The sequence below is a fragment of the Balearica regulorum genome, chromosome 25 (assembly GCF_011004875.1).
Source record: "Balearica regulorum gibbericeps isolate bBalReg1 chromosome 25, bBalReg1.pri, whole genome shotgun sequence".
NCBI classification, from domain to species: domain Eukaryota; kingdom Metazoa; phylum Chordata; class Aves; order Gruiformes; family Gruidae; genus Balearica; species Balearica regulorum.
In genome coordinates this window covers 4,367,858-4,389,303 of record NC_046208.1, presented here as the reverse complement: position 1 = coordinate 4,389,303, position 21,446 = coordinate 4,367,858, and the positions used below count along the sequence as shown (strand labels likewise).

Genomic DNA, 21,446 nt, shown 5'->3' with positions numbered 1-21,446 from the left:
GGGATCCCCCTCTGCTGCTCCTGCGCCAGGGCAGCACTCCCGAGCCCACCCCGCACAGGGACCCGGGGACGCCTCGGGGTGAGCGCGGGGGAGCAGAGGCACCCTGACCCCGTACCGGCTCCGTCTCACTGGACCCAGGAGGGTGCCGAGCGCCCGGTGAGGTCTCTGGTGCGGCGCAGATATCGGAGCAAGCCTGGCTGGGCTGTGCCTCGGGCTCCGCGGTAGCTCCTGGCGGGACCGGCGAGTTTTCGGGTGGCTGAAGGTCACCAAGAAGCTGTAGGAGAGAAAGCGGCTGGGGAAGGCAGGCAGCGGCTGCGCAGGGGTGTGGGGAGCCAGCACTGCCAGCACACCCCTGCCAGCAGCGGCCTCGGGGGGGGCTCTGCCCCGGGGAGGGGGGGGACGCGCCACGGAGCTGCCCACCACGTGCTGAGACCCACCGCATCGTGGGCAGCTTCTGCCTCGGCTTCTCCAGCTCCGCTCGGCAGATGCTGCCGTCCCTGGGAACGCGGGCAGAGCTCAGCACCAACGTCTCCAGCGGAGCCGGCCGCTGCGCAGACCCTCTCGGCAGGCTCCGGAGCGGCTGTCGGACCCCGGGGGTGGGATTCGCCACCTGCACCAGCCTCAGGGACACTTTGGCTGCACGGCTCCACCTGCGCAAAGCGTTACGGGTGCACTGCAGAGCCCACGGAGAGGGCTGGCGACACCGCCCAGGCAAGGGGAAAAAGAGGTTTGCGAAGGGGACTGCGAGCTCCCACCTTCCCCTGGGCACTGCTTTTAGGTGGGGCGAGGGGATGCATTAGCCCAAACCTCAAGGTGCTCCTCTGGCCTGGCAGAGCTCTCCTCCGGTGGCGCCGGCTCCGTTTCCAAAGCAGAGGAGTCCTGGCCGCGGCTGTTTGTGGGTTTCTGCCCGGCTCCCGGCTCGACCTGGGGACACGCGATGGCGTGAGGCCAGGACACGCGTCTGGCCTGGGGAGAAGAGCTGGGGGACGGGATGGACAGGACACCAGAACCCAAAGGAAATCACAGGGCTTTGCAGCCCCGAGAAGAGTCAGGAAAACGTCCGTGCCTGGCAAAGAGACAGCGAGGTGAAGAGCGAAAGGGCTGGACGAGAGAGAGAAGACGTTACACTGGCCAAAGAGACGGGCACCTCCAGGGGTGCGAGCATCCCTGCCTGCCCCCAGGAGAGGGGTGCTCTCCTACCGGCGTCGCTCCTGCTGCCTGCTCCGGCTCCGCAGCCTCTGTCACAGCCCCGGGATCAGGGGCCGGGCTCTTCTCAGGGGTGTCGGCCGGTCTGGGGGGCTCCGGGACCTTCCTGCTCGCCGCCGGCGGGCTCTGGGGGAAACCACACCGGTTAGGGGCACGGCGGCACCGCACCGGGCTCCGACTGTGCAAAATCGGGTCACTGCTGGGTGCTGGGATGGGGGGGTAAGTAAAACCCCACAACCTGAGCCGTCTGCTCCCTGCTCTGTGCACCACCTTTGAAGGAAGGAAGCGGCTGGGGAGCGGCAGGGCGCTGCAGCTCTCCTTTGGCCGCCGGCTGGCTCATCCCAGAGAGGGAAGGAGAGGACCTGGAAGATAGCTTTTTCCCTGCGGAGCAAGAAACACAGTGGGAGCAACTCCTCGCTCTGCCCGAGGACATGCTGGCGGGCACCGAGGAGACGCCGGTGAGCATGGCGTGGGGCCCCTCGCAGCCCCGGACAGCCGGTACAGGGTTGGCACAAACCTCTGGAGGGCCAGGGACACGGCAGGCGCTGGACCAAGGTTAACTCGCGGCGGATACGGCGTAAGCGTCGGTAGCGTCTCCCACTCAGGCCACGATAGCCCCCGGATGGGCAGCCATCCTTGAAGCCGCCTCGCTCGCTGCAGGAGCAAAGGCAGCCCCGGGGCGGGGAATTTAGGCTGGAAGAAGTCTCCGGTGCAAACCCCCCCACCCCGAGTAGGGCCAGCCTCAACGCTGCATCACCCCTCGGCTGTGCACCGCAGCAGAGCCAGCCCACCCCCTGCTCCACACCCCCCCGCTGCACGGTGTCCTCTGTGCCCCCCACCCTCGGCACGGGCACCCACCCTGGCAGTCTGGCAGGGGGCCGGGGTAGGTGCTGCTCCTCGTTGGGGAATTCAGACCAGGCAAAGCAGTCGGAGCTGGGCAGCGGCTGCTCCTGCGGGGAAGGGGGTGGGTTTGGGCACAGAGCAGGACAGGGGATGCCGCGACTGCGGAGCGGAGAAGTTGGGCTGCTGCAGCACCCAGCATCGTGCAGGGAAACCTGTCCCCGTGCGCTGTCCTTGTCACCAGGGCAGCGAATGGCCCCTGCCACCCCTGCAGCCCACCACCCGCTCACCGGGTGCCAGCCCTCTCCAAAGCAGTCCTCAGGGCCTCGCCTGGCTTCTCTGTCATCCCAAGGGGGTGGCAGGGGACAGTCATGGTCTGCCCATCTCCCGTCCTCCTTGTCCCAAGGCAAATCGGCAGGGCCAGGGAAGGGTCTGGGCTCCCAGGGACCGGACTGCAATGGCAAACCACTGCCGGTGAGGATGGCGGCATGCTGGGGGTGGCCACACAGCTGCCACAACCCCCGAGCCCGCCTCCCCCTCACCGGGTGCCGGTTCTCTCGGAAGCAGTCCGCGGGTCCCTGGTGTTCTCCAGCATCCCAGGGGGGTGGCGGGGGACAGTCGCTGTCTGCCCATCTCCTGTCCTCCTCGTCCCAAGGCAAGTCGGCAGGGCCAGGGAAGGGTCTGGGCTCCCACAGATCGGGCTGCAACGGCAAATTGCCACTGGTGAGGACGGCAGCTCGCTGGGGTGTTTTGGTTTTGCTGCCGTTCCCCCTCCCCGCTGTGGCTCTCAGCTCTTTCTGCTTCTCCTGTTCCCGGAGGAGCCCCCGGCTTTGGCCACCCCGGATGTGTAGGTGAACCCCAACAGCCCTGTGTCCCCTCAGTGCACGGCTGCTCGCCCAGCCCTGTCCCCTTACCGGGTGCCATCTGCCCCTGCCTCTCCTGTGCTGGTGCTCCCAGGGCAGCTCGTCCCAGACATCCTGGGGGCCGTGAGCGAGGGGCGGCAGTGGTCCAGCCTGCCACGGACCGGGCTGCGGAGAGAGCACAGGAACATGAAAGCAGGATGAGACCTTCACCTTCGCCCTTGCAGCAGATGGATGCTGAGCGGGGATGGGGAGCCAAGAGCCCGTCCGCCCTCCTCTCCTGGCCAAGGTCCCAGACAATTCCCAATTCTTCCCCATACCGCGGCAATGCTCTCCCGGCTCTTTGGCATCCCAAGCGCTGGAGCAGCGAGCACCCATCCTCGCCCCACAAAGCTCCTCCGCTCCCGACCACACTGGCAGCCCCAGCTGCGCGGCAGCAGGAGGGTCACAAACCCACCTACCTCCCTGGGGAAGCCCCTCCTGCAAGCCAGCGGTGAGAACATCTCGCCAAAAGCTCGTCCTGGCACGGGTCCCAGTGAGGAGAAGGGCCCCGGGAGGTCAGCACCCAGCTGCAAAGGGAGAGGCGAGGGTGAGCACATCCCACAGGACGTCACTGCCGGCTCGGGGACGGCCGCTGGCCAGGTGCCACCCGCAGCGCTGCCGGCTCTGCCGAGCCCTGAGCGTTGGGTCCCTTCCAGGGCCACCCGGCATCGCCGCCAGCAAGGACCCCCAGGAGATGGGCGAGCTGGGGGCCACACGGACACGCTCCCCGTCCCAGAAGGGGACACAGGTCCTGGCAATGCCGGGGCTGCTCCCTTAGCACCGGGCACCCCCCCCACCCTGCCTGAAGCGGCTCCCCTTGCCCGCCCGAGCCTCCGCTCACTCGCAGCCACGTGTCAATCACAGAATCACAGAATGGTTTGGGTTGGAAGGGACCTCAAAGATCATCTAGTTCCAACCCCCCTGCTGTGGGCAGATTGCTTTGCAATCACTCTGTGCAAACCCCACGGGTCACAGCACCCAGCGGCACCACCCCACTATTGTCCCGCGGGATCCCGACGGAGCTGCTCTCCCTCCCCAGCGCTCCGACAAGCCGTTTGCCGGGTGCTCCTGGCCAGCCCGGCACTGCAGTGGGCTGCGAGCCCCACTCCAGCCCGTGTCCCTACCCCCGTGCTGCTCCCACGGGACAGCCTGGCACGGGCACGGTTTGGGCTCACTCTAGGGGCGAGGGGGCTCAAACCCTGCGGATGCAACGGGGCATTTCCCAGGCTCCCCAGAACAGCCTTTGTGGCTTCCCCACCGCGGGGCAGCAGATCAGGGCTTATGGCAAGGGCCACCATCCCAGCGAGCAGGGGATGCTCTGACCCCAAACCAGCCGGCCCCAGCCTGGCTGGGGCACTGGGCTCCCAGAGCCACCAGTAACACCCGCAGCCTCCACCCAGGCTGGCGGGAGTTGACGGCAGCTCAGGCACCACGCTTTGTCTCACACGTCAGCGGGGAACGCGCTAGGGCAGTACCGAGGGTAAAAGAGAGAAAATACCACTTTTGTCCCCAAATCGGGGTTTTACCTGGCAGATCAGTCCCAGGTGGCCCTGGAAAGCAGCTTGCCCGCCTGGAAAGACAAAGCACCAAGGAGCATCGGATGGAGACCCCTGCACATCCATCCCGGCTCCCTGCAGCCCCTCACCCCCGGAACTGCCTGACCCCCCCCCCATTACACTGAATGCAAACCAATAGCAAGCGATCGCTGGTGGCAGCCAGGTGCTAATCCCCCCCCAGGGAGCTCCCCTGGAGCCCTCCTAAGTACTTGATTTCCCTTCCTTGAAAGCCAAGCTGGGATCCCCTCCAGGAGCTTTCGCCCCGCTGTGCAGAGCGCCTCCTTCCACGGGCTCAGCTGCTGGGAACAAACCCTCCCTAGGAGGGGACCCACGGAGCAGCCCGCAGACCCCCCCTCATTTCCCGAGGGCTGCACAGACCCCAGGCAGCACCTCTCCTGAAACAGCCTCCCATAACCAGGGACAGCCAAATTCCTCCCGTTATCTAAGATCTCTCAGCAAATCTGGTTTAAAGCAGCTTGATGCAAGACCTGATGCAATCTCTGCCCGGCATCAGCCCCCGGGTGCAGCCCCCCTTCCTGCTCATCCCCACCTCTGCGCTCCGCTGTGCAAGGGGGGACCCTGCACCCCCAGGGCACACAGCACCCGTGCAAGGGGGGACCCTGCACCCCCAGGGCACACAGCACCCGTGCAAGGGGGGACCCTGCACCCCCAGGGCACACAGCGTCCGTGCAAGGGGGGACCCTGCACCCCCAGGGCACACAGCACCCATGCAAGGGGGGACCCTGCACGCCCAGGGCACACAGCACCCGTGCAAGGGGGGACTCTGCACCCCCAGGGCACACAGCACCCGTGCAAGGGGGGACCCTGCACGCCCAAGGCACAGAACCACCAAGCCCACACCCCCAGCGCCTGCCTCCATCCAGCTCCAGCATCACCTGGATCGGCCACACAATCCCCAGGATGCTCCCAGCCATGTGCCGGGGGATGTGGGGGAGCAGGGCCCCCCCCAGAGCCCCGGCACAGCCTGCAGGGATGAGGAGGGGAAGGGGAAGGGGGAGAAGAGGATCCAGAGAGCGCGGTGGCCCTGGCAGGACAGGGCCCAGCAGGAAGGGATGCTGCCATTGCACCCACCTTTGCCGACGCTGGGAGGCCAAGGAGCAGCGTGCCCAGCACCCCGCTCCCCGCACGGGCAGCCTCGCTCCCCGGGCACGGTTGGCTCCGGCACCAGCCTGTCCGCGGCAGCGCCGCCGGGTTCACCGGGAGCTGCTTGGGGCCAACGTGCTGCTGAAGCCGCCTGTGTCCGTTCACCTCCTAGCACTGCAGCCGGGTTCGAGCCCTGCTTGCAGCATCGCCGCCCCCCAGCAGCCCCGGGGAAAGAGCCCACTGCGGCTCAGAGGGTTTCCCGAGCCCACTGCCAGTCGGATGCATCACCTCCTGGGGCGGCCAGGCACTGGGCACCTCTGCCAGGCACCTCCAGCGTCTCCTCCTCCCTATTTCCCGGCATTCCCACAGCGAACGGCGCTCCCAGGAGTTTGTTAGCACCAGCCAGATGTGCTAGTACAAGGTACAGCCATCTCGCCCGGCCCCGCGATGAGACGCATCGTCTTCCCACTGCTTAATGAACATCTGCATCATGTCAGGGTCTGACAGCAGCAGCAGGTTTTGCTGGGGGCTGGGAACATTTTGATAACAAGCTGGTCTGAACTGGTCTGCTCAGTAATGCAAAGCCCTACATCAACATGGAGCGTGAAGACAAGTTTGTGACCTTGCAGGAGGAGATAAGGGAGAACAGGGAGGCTCGGGATGAGCTCGCCGATGCCAAATGTTAGCAAAGGAGGAGATAAAAGGGAAAGCCCAAAGTCTGAGGTGGAGTAAAATCCTTCAAAGCCGGCAAAGGAGCAGTGCTGTTTGCTGGGACGGGCCAGCCCACGGCCCATCGCCGCTGGCTGCTCCTCAACGCTGCTCCCACCAGGCAGATAACACACAGCTTTCCAGCTGGTCAATTAATTATAGTCTCTAATAGCTATAAACCAGTTAACTAACTGGGTGGACCAATTAGCTCTTTGGGGTTTGGGAAAGGAATACAGCAGCAGGGACAAAGGTGGCCGCAGCCTGGGTGGCCAGTGTTCCCCCCCCAGCCCCACCACTGCTGAGAGCCAAGCGGCTCCGTAACCCCACGGCTCCTCGGCCGGTGCACGTCTTCTTTTCGGAGCCCGGCTTGGTGACCTGGGTGGCCCCAAGGAGGAGGAGAGCCAGCGCTCAGGGAGCAGGGAAAGGGGAGCAACAGGAAAGCTACGCTAATTGCTGGAAATTCTGTGTAAAGATAAGCTATGCCGATTGCTCTCCGTGTAACTACGACCCTGCGGCTAGTTCTCATTCCACAAAGCATCCTTAAAAGAACTTGTCCCTGTAGCACTGGGTGACACACAGCGCACCCCAGAAAGGGGCAAACCGCGTCGGGTTTGGGGCTCCGCTCGGGCCAGGTCACGTCAGCAGCTCTGTCCCATCATCTGCTTTTTCCAGGCACAAGAGCTCGGGCGCAGAACACAGGAGCTGGCGCGGGGTCGAGGGCCCGTCTCGGTGCATCGATCTCGTCCCAGCTCGCCCAGCGAACGCCCTGTCCCGCCGGTAACCAGCCGTCACGGTGACCCCGGCTGCTCCGTCCCCGATTGTTTGATGTGGAACCACGTGGGCACAGCAATATATAATCTGCTGTCAAAGAGTGTGGAAAACGAGGCAGGGACGGCCGCAATTACAGCGAAATTATTACCAGGGCACCGAGAAAAGGTGATGGACGCCCAGGTCAGCGCCAGTGCAGGGTGCCCTGGCAGCAGGCACACACGTGCAAGGCTTAACGGCGCTAACGAAGCGAGTTTTGCTGTTGGGAAGTCCCCTCCTGATGGAAACAGGCATTTCCCAGGGAAGGTGGCGATGCCTGGGAGATATTTTTTCCCCCAAAAGCCACAAAGGCTGAGAAGGGGGGTGGCGAGGAGCTGGCTAGGGAAAGGCCAGCCGCTGCCGGGGGCTGAGGGCAGCGGGCTCACGGTGGGGGGAGAGCGGCTGGAGATCCGCAAACCGGAGGAGTGGAAGGGAAAGGGAGAATTTGGGAAGGAGGGACAGAAAACGAAGGATCAGACAGGGGCGGGGGGGGGCAGAGGAGACAGGAGAGACGCTTTCCAAAGGCCACCGCTGCAACACCGCCCTGCCCGCGGGCACCCTGCCGCCGGGTACCGCCGGTCCTTACTGCCGAGCGCCGCCCTCGGGGCTGCAACCGCCCCGGCCCGGGATCCAGCACCCGGAGAATTCACACGGGGCCGTGAGGCACCTCCCCACGCCCGGCCGGGTCACGGCCCACGCAGCGCTTCGGGCGTTCCCTCGCTTTCCTCGCGTTTCTCCGGTCCCGCCTGCCCGCACGGCCGCTCTGCCATCCCGCCCCCACCGGTCCCGATCCCGGCGGGCGGGGCTGAGCCGGGGTGGGGGGTCACCGGGCTGTACGGGGGGGGAGTTTGGGGGTGGGGGTGGGGTCACCGGGCTGTACGGGGGGGGAGTTTGGGGGTGTGGGGGGGGGGCTGAGCCGGGGGGGGGTCACCGGGCTGTACGGGGGGGGAGTTTGGGGGTGGGGGGGGGTCACCGGGCTGTACGGGGGGGGAGTTTGGGGGTGGGGGGGGGTCACCGGGCTGTACGGGGGGGGAGTTTGGGGGTGTGTGTGGGGGCTGAGCCGGGGGGGGGGGGTCACCGGGCTGTACGGGGGTGGGTGTGGGGGTGTGGGGGGGGGGCTGAGCCGGGGGGGGGGTCACCGGGCTGTACGGGGGTGGGGGGGTGTGGGGGGGTTCCGAGCAGGCAGCACCTTCTAGGAACAACCTGCGCAGAGCTGCGGTGTGCAAGCGGGCACACCCGCAAGCGTGCAAGGCGCGGGTGCCGCCGGTGCCGCCCCGCAGACAACCCCCCCCCCCCCCCAATCCTCCTCCGCCCCCTCCCCTCTGCACGGGAAGCCACGCGCTCCGTGCAAGGCCGGCCCGCCGTGTTGCACGTTGCACGTTGCACGGGGAGCCGCTACCGGAGGGCGCTGCACGCGGAGCTCCCCGCCGCTGCTGCTGCCGCTGCTGCCGCGCGCCGGAAGTGACGGCATCGCGCGGCGGCGGCGGCGCGAGGCGAGGCTGAAGCGGCGACATGGCGGCGGCGGCGGCGGCGGCGGGTGCCGGGCCCGGGGCTGCACCGCGGGGGCTGCGCGGGTGGTTGCGGAGCGCCTACCGCTTCGCCACCGACCGCAACGACTTCCGAAGGTCGGTAACGCTTGGGCGGGCGGGGGCAGGACCGGGACCGGGAGCTCAGCGCTGCCGGTCTCTTTCCTTCAGGAATCTGCTGGTGAACCTGGGGCTCTTCGCCGCTGGAGTCTGGGTGGCCCGGAACCTGACGGACATCGACCTGATGACCCCGCAGCCCGTCCCGTAGCGGCGGTGAGCCCCCGGGGAGCGGGGCGGGGACCCAGGGAGGCCGCAGGGACGAGCGGGAGCTCGGCGGTAAAACCTGCCCCAGGTACCGGTGAGCCGGCCGTGCTCGCAGAGCCCCCAAAGCCTGCCAGGCCCCCCCCCCGGGAAGGGGATGGCACCGTGCGAGGTGACCAGGTAACGGGGAGGGAGCTACAGGCGGGGCCGAAGCCCGAAGGAATCTGAATTCGTGCAGAGAGACGTGGAGCTGCGTTAAATCGCGGTACGGTACGGCAGCAGGCCGGACTAGGACCAACCCTGTCTAATTCTGCTTAATCGCTGACCTAGGGAAGAAACGGAGCTGCAAGGGAGAAGAGCTCGCCCTCCCCGCACGCGAGGACCAGAGATGTGCTGAGCCGTTACAAGTTCCGTACGTTCGCGGGAGTACGTTCTGTTCTCTGCAGAGCTGCTACGCACGCTTCAAAGCTGTCGTGCTTGGAGCAGTGACGAGGGGGGGGAAAGCTTGTAAGTGTGAGAGGGAGAATTTATTTCATGCTGCAAGGCACGGTGAGAATAGTTTTCTCAAGGATGTGAAGCCATTGTGCATGGAATTTTCTTCTCTCCTCCCCCAGATGTTTAATAAATATTAAAATACGTAGAATAATGACATAACCCGCTGGAATTTTTTTTTTTTAATAAGAAACTTCAGCTTACAAAAACAAGGTGTAAAAAGAGTAAAGATTTACAAAAAAATCATAAAAACATGATTTATATTTCACACCCGAAAGACAAAGGAACAAGTCCAGTGCTGGGTTGTAAGCAGGACCCATCAGCTACTGATTCAAAGGGAAAACAAAAGTGTGACAAGCCCTAGGTGAACGCTAACCACCAGAAGGTTTCCTGGGTAATGGCCAGATGAGATAAAGCTGGGACACTTACTGTGAAGGAACGATGGCTGTGTGTGGGAAGAAGCCGCCATTTGGTGTTGCATAGCATGTTAGTGCCCTGGACTGAGACTACAGCTCACCGTTACCAACGTTAAAGTCCAGCCGTGGGCGCTGGGGCTGTTCAGGGGACAGTGAAAGCACCACATGAGGCTGATGCGAGAGCTGCGCCTGTGATTTCCTCTGATGGCTCCTCGAAGATGCTATTTGTAGAGCAGAATAACTTCCCAGCCCTGAGCGTTACGGCAGTAGGACTGCGACATGGCTTCAGATTCTTTGGACACTTACACGCGGGTTTTTAAGACATTCTTCTGAAGTAGCGGTGCCTCCATGTTTTGTGACCGAGAACTGCCCCCTTCCCTGCCCCAGAGAGAACCTCATTCCACTACCGATACCGAGTCTGAAAACAGCAGTTTTCAAAGTGGGTTATTTCAACATCCTGTAAAGAAATGAAGTTCTTTTGAAGTATGGATAATCCAAGTTATGCAGAAACAGTTTCTGCAGGAAAAAGGGGATTAATTAGAACATTAAGTCACTTCATGGTTAATCTTAGTTTTGATTTAGAACACACTAATCTCCTCCGCAGGCCTGGGTTCAGGCAGGGGGCAGTTCATGCAGTTAAGTACATCAGGCTGCCGCAGGTGACTTACTGGATGTTGTATTAACAAACCTGGACTAAAATAAAAGCTGCTGAACCTGCGATTAAGGAGCAGTGCGCTTGCACTGAGCTGCGAGACAGCTGGCAAGATTGCCAGAAACATTCAGTAATTAATTGGATTCTCTTGTCACTTGCTGCTGCCCAGGAGTGTCCTTGAAGCAAAGGCAGTCTCATTCATGAGCACAGCATGGCATACATCAGCTTAAGTCATTAGTGACGTAAGTACCAGAAACTTGAAGCAGAAACTCGAGGTTTTTCTGACTTTAAAGCCCCCCCAGAGGTCACTGAAAAACGAGGAAACCCACCCAAACTCCAGCCTGGCTCCTCACCCAAGAAGGCGGCGCTGCATTTCACTCCTGTTTTCACAAGGGCTGCCAGGGGATTTTCATATCAAAGGAAAACTCGTCTTCTACCCAGCCTCTGCCAACAGCACCCTTCCAGCAACCTTAACTTAGAGCAGGATTACCTTTTTTTAAAGTGCTGAAGATTAGCTTTAATTCTGCCCTTACTCCAGTCAACAGTGAAGCCTCCAGGGCATTAGCAGAAGCAGGGGCTCCCTGGCAGCATCCTGCCCAAGCCTGTCACACTTTAAGGGAGTTCGTCTGGGCAGCACTCCTCTCCGAGAAGCTGTTTTAAGTTTCTAAGCTGTGTTTAAGTTTCTTTTATGAAAAGGCAGAGCTGTTAAAGTTCTACTGGAAACAAACACCCACTTGTTCCTTTCCTGTAAACTGCTCATTAGATGTATACAAGGCTGTGGCTTAAAGAGTTTGTGACTGCTTAACCCAAGCTGAAGTTAAGCAGGGAAAAAAATAGGACCTAATTCTCTTTTACATGGCCTCTAGGTTGGCAGTGGTAAGTTACTGTAGTTTGCACATCTGATAAACTAGGTGAAAACTTCGTTTTCATATGGAAATAATGTGGTTCGTCTTGTAGCAGAAGGAAATAACCTTAAGGGCCAGGCCTAGTAATGCCATTTAATAAATGCAAGGAGAGTGAAGATGACACTCGCTATGAAAATGCCATTCCTAAAATCAGAGGTATGGAGTTATGCAGCCCAGCCTACGCTAACCGTGCAAAAGAGAACGATCCTCACAGACGGTTATCCTAATTTCTCAGCTGCCGATTCCGTTCAGCAGTGCACCACGAGCCTGTGGTGACACTACTCACGTGCATAGCTCTAGCCGGCCCGTGCCATACGTTGTTTAAGCTTGTCTAGCCACAAACGTGGCACGGATTTGTACTAACACGGTCGTAGCAGTAGAAATTATCCCCATGGTACGGATATGGTTATCTAAGGAAATAAGGCTAGCCTAAGTACTTCACACTTAACCCTGCCCTTGTTGAAGGGATGTGGTTGATCCAGAAGCGACATTCAGAAGCCCCACGCTCCCATAAAGACATGCTCACGGAGAAAGCGGCTGTAAAGCAGGAACAGAAACAAGAGGAGGCCTTTTCTACTCCAGATTCCACCAAGTCCTAGTTTGACAACTCAGGGTACAGCACTTCAGCATGGGAAAAAGAAAATAAAATTCACCACCTGCAACCACTATTGGACGTATGTTATCAAGACTAAAAAATACAAATCAAACTTGGTAGAGCCATCAACTGTACCATCTCCTTTCTCACTTCCAGTTATGCAAAGCATTTACAGTGACGTTGTGGGCTTTAAGTAGGTAGCTCCTTCATAAAACTTGAGAATTTGGGGTACTGTTCCTTAGGAACTGTAATATCTACTGGAAAAGCACCATTCGTTTTGCCAGTATGAGACTACTGATCAGAGAAAGTTTTTGCCACAAAAATCAATAGGAGGTTGCTGCTAAGGAGACCGTGTTTGGATTTTGTTCATGTCTCTGCCTGCAAAACATGCAATCCTCTAGCACCCAAGGTCCTCTTATCAGACGCTTCCTGTCTCTTCTAAACTTAGATCGCAGCTTATTGCTGTGGTCGGCTTGGCTTTCTTTTTCCTGGCTGTTTCATCCACCCCAATTCCTTCCCCACAAAATCAGTAGTACAGCCGTTCAAGAAGAACCCGACGGGTACAGCACTTTGCTGGAACTGCAGTGCATTCTGTATCATGCACAAGCTTCAGAACAATAAATAGTTAACAGTGGTTAAAGTCAGTCTTGGGCCCGTTGGGCTGGCCTTCCCCCACCACCACCTTTGAAATGCACATTGCAAAGCTCATTTTTAAGACTTAAGAACTCTTTTGAAAGCATTTTGGCCCACCATCCTTTAAACAAGTGGAACCCATACACACACACGCACAAAATAAAAATCAGTACAACAGAAGGATCGTCCTAAAGGCAAACCCTTAAAATCAACTACGACAAATAATCATTACTGGGTACGGGTCCCTAACATATGTAGCTTTTGATTATTTAAACACGTGGTTTTACAAATGTAGAAGCTTGCTGGAACGCTTCACATCCCCATCTGCAATAAACAGGTATCAATATTAATGTAACAGACACCAAAAAACCCACTGAACTGAGGTTTTATGTTCCCACAGGCAATAAATTCTCAACCTAAGTCCATCCTATTCTGATCTCAAACCCCGAAGGGATCAGACGCACACAAAAAGCCAGCATTCAGAGCTGGAGCTTGGATTTTACTATTAACTTTGAAGAAGGGACGCTTGGCCACCTTACCCCACTGTCCCTATTGCATATTAAATTAACGCAGGCAATTCCACAGCATGCTTTTGCTCAGTATTTGCTAGGCTGCTAAGAGGAAACCTGTGCAAATACTGCCATGACAAATGGGAAATGTATTTTTTTTTTTCTTTTCTAAACCAGCAATTAGCATTAGGTTTGTAACAGAAGGTGCTTCCCAAAGCTACAGCTACTCTACCAAAAACCCCGCTGGAGTTTTTAATCCTTGCTCTATGCTACATGCTCTGGCAGATGTCAACTTACGGACCTGACTGGAGGGGCCTGGGTGACACAAGAAAATCTAAGAAGCCGGATCTAATCTGCCTTTGAACAAGCTGTTATTTGAATTATTACAAATACAAGAGATTTCAAACGTACTACAACAAAATACTAGCTTCTGAGCTTGCTGGCAAACTTCATTCATATACAGATATGAAATGTAATGATGTCAGTGATAGTGAGGACTTGTAAAAACACACAAATCTGCTTCAGCCAGGAGGGGGGGAAATTCATGACTTATTTCCCAACATTTCTGTCCCATGCAAAATATGACTGGATACAAGGCACACCGACTCCAAGGAATAGTATAAAATTAGTTCACAAAACTGTACTGGTGGGTAAAACTATCTTCCTATCTTGTCTCGTGCTTACGTAATTCTCAATTCTGCAACACCACTGACTTCCACTGGAGCTCGTCCCGAGGTAAGCTGGCAACAGCTACAAGTTTCATTAGTCTCTCTCATTGGGATGCAATTAAGCATACTCAGGCCTGGGGACGTTACAATCAATAAGAGTGTTTCTAAATTACCATCAAGACAATATTTACGCTAGAAGCCTTGCCTTCTACAAGCAAAAAGAACCTCCTGATAGCAAGTCCATAGGACACACTTAATGCTTTTACTGTTCTCAATTTTGTTCCCACACTCAAAAAACCGTCTGGAAGTCCCTAAGAGGGGGCAGTGCTGCCACCCAGAAGAGTCTGACGTCAAGTATTTAATATGCATTATTCTGTTTGCTGCCTCACATTAACAACTTCAAAGCCAGACCAGATAATTGTTCTAGTCAGAACTAATGGAGAAAAACATTTGTTTTTTCAGTGCTTTAAAGAGAAACTGGTTTTGTGGTATGCATAGTTTAACTTGGGAACACAGGCAGTAAAGGGAAAACCATAAAGGCAAATTTATGTATCTAACTCACTAGTGGAATAAATTTAGCTAAAATAAAGTGGTTTCCAATGAAAGCAGATGTTGCATCATACCTGGCCATTAAGATTCTTCTTTCTTAAAACCATAGAATTAAGGAACGCCAATTTATTTACAAGTTGACTGGAGTAAGGATATGCTGGGAACAGGTCCGTCCCAAAGGCTGCACGCTCACGAGCTGACAGTCTGCCAGCGTACGGTGCCTTCCTACGCCCTCAGGCAACAACCTGCAAGGTGCCAAGAACCTCACACTTGCTCTGAGCATCTCTCAAGGCAACTGACTCCTTGCTGCAAGACTGGAACCCCAGTGCAGGAACTCCAGCACACAGAGAAACCAATTCTGCTCCCGGTTGTACCAAAATAAAGGTTTTTATGTTGCAGACACTTTGCTTGCAACTCACAAGTGTGGCCACTGAACTCCACGCACGAGTTAAGTCACATCATCTGCCTGTGTTTGCAAAAGCAGAGCCTACACCTGGAATTATTCTACATATGCATCAGTATATTAGCAGGATTTGAAGCCATACCATTAAAGGAGGGACAAAGTTTTGCGTTACAGGCTACCCTTTGTCAGGCACGCACTTAAGTGGGCTTCACTGTAATTGCAAGTAGTATTTTCATCTTACTGGTGTAGAGAGGTAACTTCCCATCAGAATTTCTGGCAAACAGGACACTATAAAACAGTGTCCACCACGGAGGGAGCATTGGGCTATGCTTATATAAAGAAGCCTGGAGTAGACAAATATAAACCAAACAGCATAAAAAATGCTATACGCTATCGCTTCCAAATAAAAGCTAAATATTACAGAAACCTCACAGTGTTGGAAAAAGCAAGTTTATTTACTTTGAAGTATAATTCATTCCTTCCCTATCAGGGCAATTGTTTTTCTGACTGCACTATCTCCACATCTCAGCACAACTAGGCTAACGTCACATGGAGAGGCCACTAACGTCAAAAGATGTCACCAGCAAATGCTACAAAATCTGCTTGGGCAATCAGATGGCTACAGGTACGCTCCCAGCTTCCAACTCGATCCATGTGACAACTGTATTACTACCTGAATTCAAATATTAATGCAAAACACTCAGTCAAAAGATGAGCATTCATAGCGAAGAGTCTCGGCTCACTGCAGTAACAACTAATGCTGCATTATGGTTTGCCTTTCTATTGATTTTTTTTTTTATATAAACAGGGCCAGCACAGCTAAGGGATTCAGAAAGTGAACGCACCATTTGGTAGTAAACCAGCACTGTCGTTTAGAAGAATATAATCCTCTTAAAGGGTGGATAGGCCTGGAAGGACAGATGGATGGGAAAAATACCAGTTTCCCCTTCTACTCCTTAGATTAAAAAGGCAATGTTGAGCACTATTTTTCCTTTAATTTTCTTTTTGATACACACAGTCTTCACAGAGCGTATGTTTTGCTCTAGGAAAGAATCCATCGTGTATCTCAATCACAAGTACTTGATTTGGATTCTTTCAGGAATGTCAACATCTACCTGTGCTGAACCCAGCTCAGCTTTCCCGTTTACTTTTATTGGATCTCAAGTTGGCCTAGTGCATTTTTATTAATTTTATTTACTGGTAGCACAAAAAATTCCCCTACCTAGTAAATACGTAGATATACAGACATTCATAAGAAATCCTTCCAGACCCTGCTACATTTAGAGAACCAAAACTAAAACTTTTAAATCAGTTCCCGTAGGGCTGTTTCAAACTGTCTCGTCTCAAAAAAAAAAAAAAAAAAAGAGCATACGATCTCAAAATTATACTTAATTGTCCAAAAAGACAGTTTCTGTAGGCTCAAAAAGCAGCATGTTGCTCAGACGTACAAGAAATGGGAAACTTTCAAGGACAGAGGAGACCGAGCGCGACACTGTGCTCTAAGAAAATCAAAGTTTCTTGTTTGCTGTGCTCATCTCTGCGTGGCTGAAGCGATTAACAGCAGCCAAAGGAAGAGAGACCAGTTTGCCCCTAGGACAGGAGTTTAAAAGTAGTGGCAGTGGAAAGAGAGGAATGGTATTTGGAAAACTTACCTCTTCACTCTCTCCAACAACAACGTAGGGGTTGTCAGTGTGTGTCTGATGGTCTGACAAGAATAAAAGGAGAAGAAGGAGGAAGAGAAACACACTTTCAGAACTCCTCTGCCTGAAAATGGAACCGTCTTTCTTTTTTTTGGAAGAACCTCCCATTTAAGATTACATCACCGTTAACTATTTTAAAAAAACAACCCATCAAAATTGACAGATGTCATGTCTCTTTGCAGTTACATATTTGGATTTGATAAAAACATGAAATGTAAAACCCCAAATTATAAAAACACCTGAGGTGCAACTGTAGGCTGAGAAGTGACTATAAATAGTCAACTAAGGCCCTATGTTTCTCATAGAATTCTAAAAATCGAGATGATTAGAGATACAGACATTTTAGTAGCGTTTCAAACTCAACATGGAATTTGAGATTTAACTACATTCCTTCCCTTTATATCCCAGCAGAAATAAAGCCTTCACAGCCTGAATTCTGCGCACGACACCCACGCAACCTCACTGCCTTCGGTTAGTCCGGGCTTTGCGTGACACCGCAATTAATGAATATTTCTATTACAGAAGCAGTAACAGAAGCTAGCTCTGTCTCCCACCGTTGTGGTATTACCACCACCCTGTTCCCCTGAGGAAAACAAGCCACACTTGTAAAAAAGTGCTAGTTTGCCAGTGTAAGATGCCTCCACACTACCTGCTTCTGCTGTCACTGCTGTGCAAGCCAGGGCTCAGACTTCTTTATAAACCTGGTCTACGAAGTTATGGCAGCAGAAGCCGGTAGTATAGGCTTTGTTTTCGCTGCCACTGTAAACAGATATGACACACAGGTACATTCCTGTTTTATGACAGGGTTTTGTTTTAGTTTTTAAACACACTTTCTCCAGAGCAGAACTGTTTTAAAATCACATTCCTGGTGAATTTAGCTGCCAATTCAGTTCAGCCCAGAGAATAAACCATCAAGTGTACACACAGCCCCAGGAACACTGAGAGAAAGAGCTGCTGACAAAGCTTGCCAACCAGGGGTTTGCCCTCAACTGATGGCAAAGAAATTGGTATCACAGAGATAACTGAGGCCTGGGGGAATATTTTCTCTGGTAGAAGAACATGAAACCTTTCTCCAGCAGGAACGGCTGTTCGGGCCGTCAACTCCATCTATCCAAGAACCGTTCAAATAAACACCTGGGTGACGTTGTGATTCAAACCCAGGAAATCTGAATGGCAATTAAAGGGGAGGGTACTATACCTGTTCCTTCTGGAGTTTTATCAGCATTACTAGGGACTGACAGTTTTTGAAGCCAGCTGAATGCTGCTATTTCGGGGTTGTGCTCATTTGTTACACGCCTTACCTAATTCCTTTTTGATATGAGATGAATGATATACAGCATCAAACTTTCTCATTTCGTTTTGCAAGCATAATTTAACAACGAGATGCTTTAAAAACAAGATTCTGACTGCAATCTTACGTGTCAGAATTGCACAGCTTGATACACTTTTCCAGACCCTGGGCGGCAAACATCATGATCTGATCCCCTTCCTGCAGTGAGGCTTTTTTCCTACAAAGAGGAAAGATGTGAACTCCGATGGTTTAAAAAAACACAAACAACAGACTGTTGACTGAGTTAGAGCTCCCCATCATGGGAATGTCAGTCTTCTGTCCTTATCGCTATTTTTGGACGGCACCTGAGCTTGGAGTTGTTTTTCTGAGATTCTTGCTTTGTCCTGCACTGTTCTTTGAGTGTAAAAAAGAATGTAGGCCTGGGTTTTGCACACCTCCTCCACGCTACATACATTCAGTTTGGAGTCATTGCAGTGGACCCAAAAACCTAGGAATCAAAGTGAGAAAGAGGACGTTAGTAAGGGAGGTATAACTCCTTCTGAATGCATTTTGGAACTGTTCATAGAAAACATCCACAGAGAAAGAGGACTATGTCAGAGAAAAGGCACCTCTATCTTTTCCCCTAAAGATACTTCGGAAAGGAGTTTCTGATCTGGAAAACATTTTGATAATTTCTGTGCTGTTAGCGGAGTTTAAAAATACCGAATCATAATTTAACCAATTGTATATTATAGCCCAAAGACTAAATTAGGAAAATAAAAGTTCCCTGGAGATACCCAATTTGTACCTCTTTTTTCCACAAGTCAGAAGGCAGAGTCAATACTAATTCAGCTGCAGAAAGAGACTGCTGGAAAATCACAAAAACCCTGCGGATGTTATTCATGAATAGTTCCTGTCCAGTTTCAAAACACTTTCTGTTTATCTCATCATCCCAAGGATACTGAGAAAAGACACCCAGCTGGAGCAGCTCCATGGAGTTACATCGCATGAGAAAATGAAGCATTCATGCTGTTACCAGCAAGCAATAAAAGGCATCCCAACGGGCTACAAAGCAAAGAGCAGCAATCTGTGGCTTTATTAAAAAAAAAAAAAAAGAAAAAAAAAGAAAAAAAAGAAAAAGAGAAAAAAGAAAAAAGAAAAAAGAAAAAAGAAAAAAGAAAAAAAAAGAAAGAAAAAGAAAGAAAAAGAAAGAAAAAAGTAACATGCTACTAGCAATACATTCTGGGAAACAAACTACCGAATGTCAGGAGACTTGATTCCAAACAACTTTGATCATAAAGCTTTACAATGCACTACGTCTATGGAATAAAACATGAGTTTCTTGAATTTGTTTCCCCCATAATAAGGCACACGCACCTCCCTCTGTGTTGTAGCAATATGCTGTGTAGTGTCCTGAGCCAAACCCTTTCCCGTGATGCATCACCACAGCGGAGAGGTCATAGACAAAGGTCTCTTTGTCAAGAGAGGAGAGAGAGTCCCTGCAGCAGTAAGGTTCCATGTTTAATACCTGGTCAAAGAGGACATGGACCCCAATCTTCTCACGGTGATTACGTTCAGACCACCTGCAAACACAAGGGCACGAATCAAAGACTTGGGTTCCTGCTTCTTGACAGCTACGGGGCTGCAGGAAGATGCACACAAAGTAGCCGCTGCTAAACGACTCCAAAGAGCTTTCTGTGCTAGGGTCAAGTAGGCATCATGTAATTTTTTCCTTCTGTTTTCACGCTAACATCCACTACAATTATCTTTTGCATACAGCTGATTTTGTCATTGATGCCCATTTGTTATTTGTTAAGATATTGTTGAGCATTGCAACAGCCAAACACAAAGAAAGCCGAACAGCGTTTAAAATACTCAGTTATACAAATATAAACCCCACACCCCTCAACTGCCTGTGCTAAACATTTTAGAAACTTTTCATAACATTTTGAACTTTGTCTGCTACATTTTATTCAATGGGTAAATGGATAATATTGGCATTTAACTATCCCATGCTTCCAGCTTCAACGTATCTTTCACTCAACTTATCAGTTCATCCATCTCACGGCCACTGCTTCAAGGTGTCTGCAAACTCAGACACAGAATCACAAACACTGTTGAGTACCATTCAAGGAAATCTGTATTAATATTTACAAAACAGTACATTGTGTATAGTAGAAAACACGCTACAAACAGGCTACAGGCTGTAATGTAAGTACTCTGAGAGGGTATCACACCTCTGGTTTGGGTAAAATGTTTATACACATATATTTCCCAGAATGTGAGAGAAGTTACGGGCCCACACCAATCAGTTCTTTCCAAGAAGAGAGAGGCAAGCCGCTTGCCTGACACCACGCAACGTGCCCCACTCACCTGAATCGTTTAAGGTGCAGTCGGAGGACCTGAGGTAGTCTGTAGATCATTAACTGCTTTTTAGCTTCACTCAGAACAAGAGGTTTAGGAGAAGACTTTCGCCGTTTGCCTACCAAAAAAATAAAAAAATAAAATCAAGGTAAACATTGTTAGGGTGAAATTAATTTTCAAAGGGGAAAAGAGTGCATTCTCAACTCTTTTTCCTCCAGTAGCAGTAGTCCAGCTCACAGGCACTCCAGATGGACAGGCCAGCAAACATTTCTTATGAATTCCTTCACGGAGCAGGAACTTCTCTAGGATCACAACTCATATGTTTAAAAATACTTAAGGCTTTTAATTTTTGTGATGTTCGTAATCACACAATCAGTTATCACCTTCAAGCTGCTCATGCTGACATTTTGCTCAGAGAAATACAACAGAAATATTAAGACAGAGGTAGAGCCAAAGACATCTTGGGCTGTAGTAGTTTCTACAGGTGAACTACTAGCGTACAAATAATACTATTTGTATTCTGTTAAAATACTACTTACTATAGCACTACAAGAAAGCTTGCAGAAGCAAGCTTCACTAGCTCAAGAATATTAACACAAGTGAGCAGAAAATGCTTCCAGCAAGGTTCCACCTCTCGCAGGGTTTCTGCCTGCCCAAGAATGTAAAACAACTGCTGAACCGAAACTGAAGAAGAGGAAAAAAAGGTTCCTCTTCCCAGCAATTACTCTTTCCAGGACATTGAACATACGACTATACCAGGAGGAAGACAGGTGGCTTTCAGAGCTTCCAATAACAAATGTACCTGTTAATTAGATTTCTGCACCTCACCGCACCAGTTCAGAACAGATGGGTTGCTCCTCCTCCATCACGTCTCACAAGCAGTGCCCCCAATAGTTTTTGGCACCTAGACGCAAGGCTGGTTGCCTTTCCCTGACTTTTTTTTCAGCTGGTTAATATTTCCTTAGCCATTTAGCTCTGAAGTAACTGTTAAAATTCGGGCTTTCCCAAAGAATCAAAGAAAACAAAGTTAAGATGAAGCTGGATTCATCCATATCGACACTTTGTGAACATTATTTGTGAATCAGAATCTGTTCAAATTATATTTGGCTTTGTTTCAAGAACATCTAGTCAACGATTATCTCCTCACGTTTTGTGAAGATGTTTGGTAACAGATTTGCAAGTTGATAGAGAACAGATCTCTACAAATATTTGCTACTTCAGCCACTTAGTTGCAATGTAAGTCAAATTATTGGCATTTTCCTCCCAAGGGGATGAACATTTGCCATAAATACGTGCATGAAAAAAAATTTCAAATCCAGCTTATCAGAGTAGCTGAACTGCATGATTATACACAAGGCTAAAATTATTTTCAGGCATATA

The 21,446-nt window shown here is 52.6% G+C and overlaps 3 protein-coding genes across 7 annotated transcripts in view; 1 reads left to right on the top strand and 2 right to left on the bottom strand.

Moving 5' to 3' along the window:
- LOC142605208 (uncharacterized) overlaps positions 1-16,540 on the bottom strand; it is a 17,790-nt gene extending 1,250 nt beyond the window's left edge. Inside the window, exons 1-12 of one of the 4 annotated variants that reach the window (XM_075776155.1) lie at positions 16,385-16,540; positions 3,368-3,475; positions 2,961-3,074; positions 2,589-2,747; positions 2,337-2,498; positions 2,065-2,156; positions 1,724-1,860; positions 1,445-1,587; positions 1,201-1,332; positions 808-924; positions 438-650; positions 116-274 (exon numbers count right to left, since the gene is read on the bottom strand). In XM_075776155.1, the coding sequence (XP_075632270.1) occupies positions 116-274; positions 438-650; positions 808-924; positions 1,201-1,332; positions 1,445-1,587; positions 1,724-1,860; positions 2,065-2,156; positions 2,337-2,498; positions 2,589-2,747; positions 2,961-3,074; positions 3,368-3,475; positions 16,385-16,540 (1,692 nt within the window). Of the gene's footprint in view, positions 1-115; positions 275-437; positions 651-807; positions 925-1,200; positions 1,333-1,444; positions 1,588-1,723; positions 1,861-2,064; positions 2,157-2,336; positions 2,499-2,588; positions 2,748-2,960; positions 3,075-3,367; positions 3,476-5,596; positions 6,934-16,384 lie in introns of those variants that run through there. The other 3 variants (XM_075776156.1, XM_075776157.1, XM_075776158.1) reach the window with 3 other exon arrangements.
- On the top strand, positions 8,589-9,564 carry TOMM6 (translocase of outer mitochondrial membrane 6). The gene is made up of 3 exons (XM_075776162.1): positions 8,589-8,748; positions 8,821-8,922; positions 9,241-9,564. The coding sequence occupies exons 1-2, from the start codon at positions 8,636-8,638 to the stop codon at positions 8,915-8,917; spliced, it is 210 nt and encodes a 69-aa protein (XP_075632277.1). The 5' UTR covers positions 8,589-8,635; the 3' UTR covers positions 8,918-8,922; positions 9,241-9,564.
- The window catches only part of USP49 (ubiquitin specific peptidase 49), a 10,118-nt gene continuing 5,185 nt past the window's right edge, over positions 16,514-21,446 (bottom strand). Inside the window, exons 4-7 of one of the 2 annotated variants that reach the window (XM_075776154.1) lie at positions 20,076-20,184; positions 19,080-19,285; positions 18,068-18,210; positions 17,224-17,940 (exon numbers count right to left, since the gene is read on the bottom strand). In XM_075776154.1, the coding sequence (XP_075632269.1) occupies positions 17,854-17,940; positions 18,068-18,210; positions 19,080-19,285; positions 20,076-20,184 (545 nt within the window). In that variant the 3' untranslated portion in view covers positions 17,224-17,853. Of the gene's footprint in view, positions 18,211-19,079; positions 19,286-20,075; positions 20,185-21,446 lie in introns of both variants that reach the window. The other variant, XM_010308823.2, reaches the window with a different exon arrangement.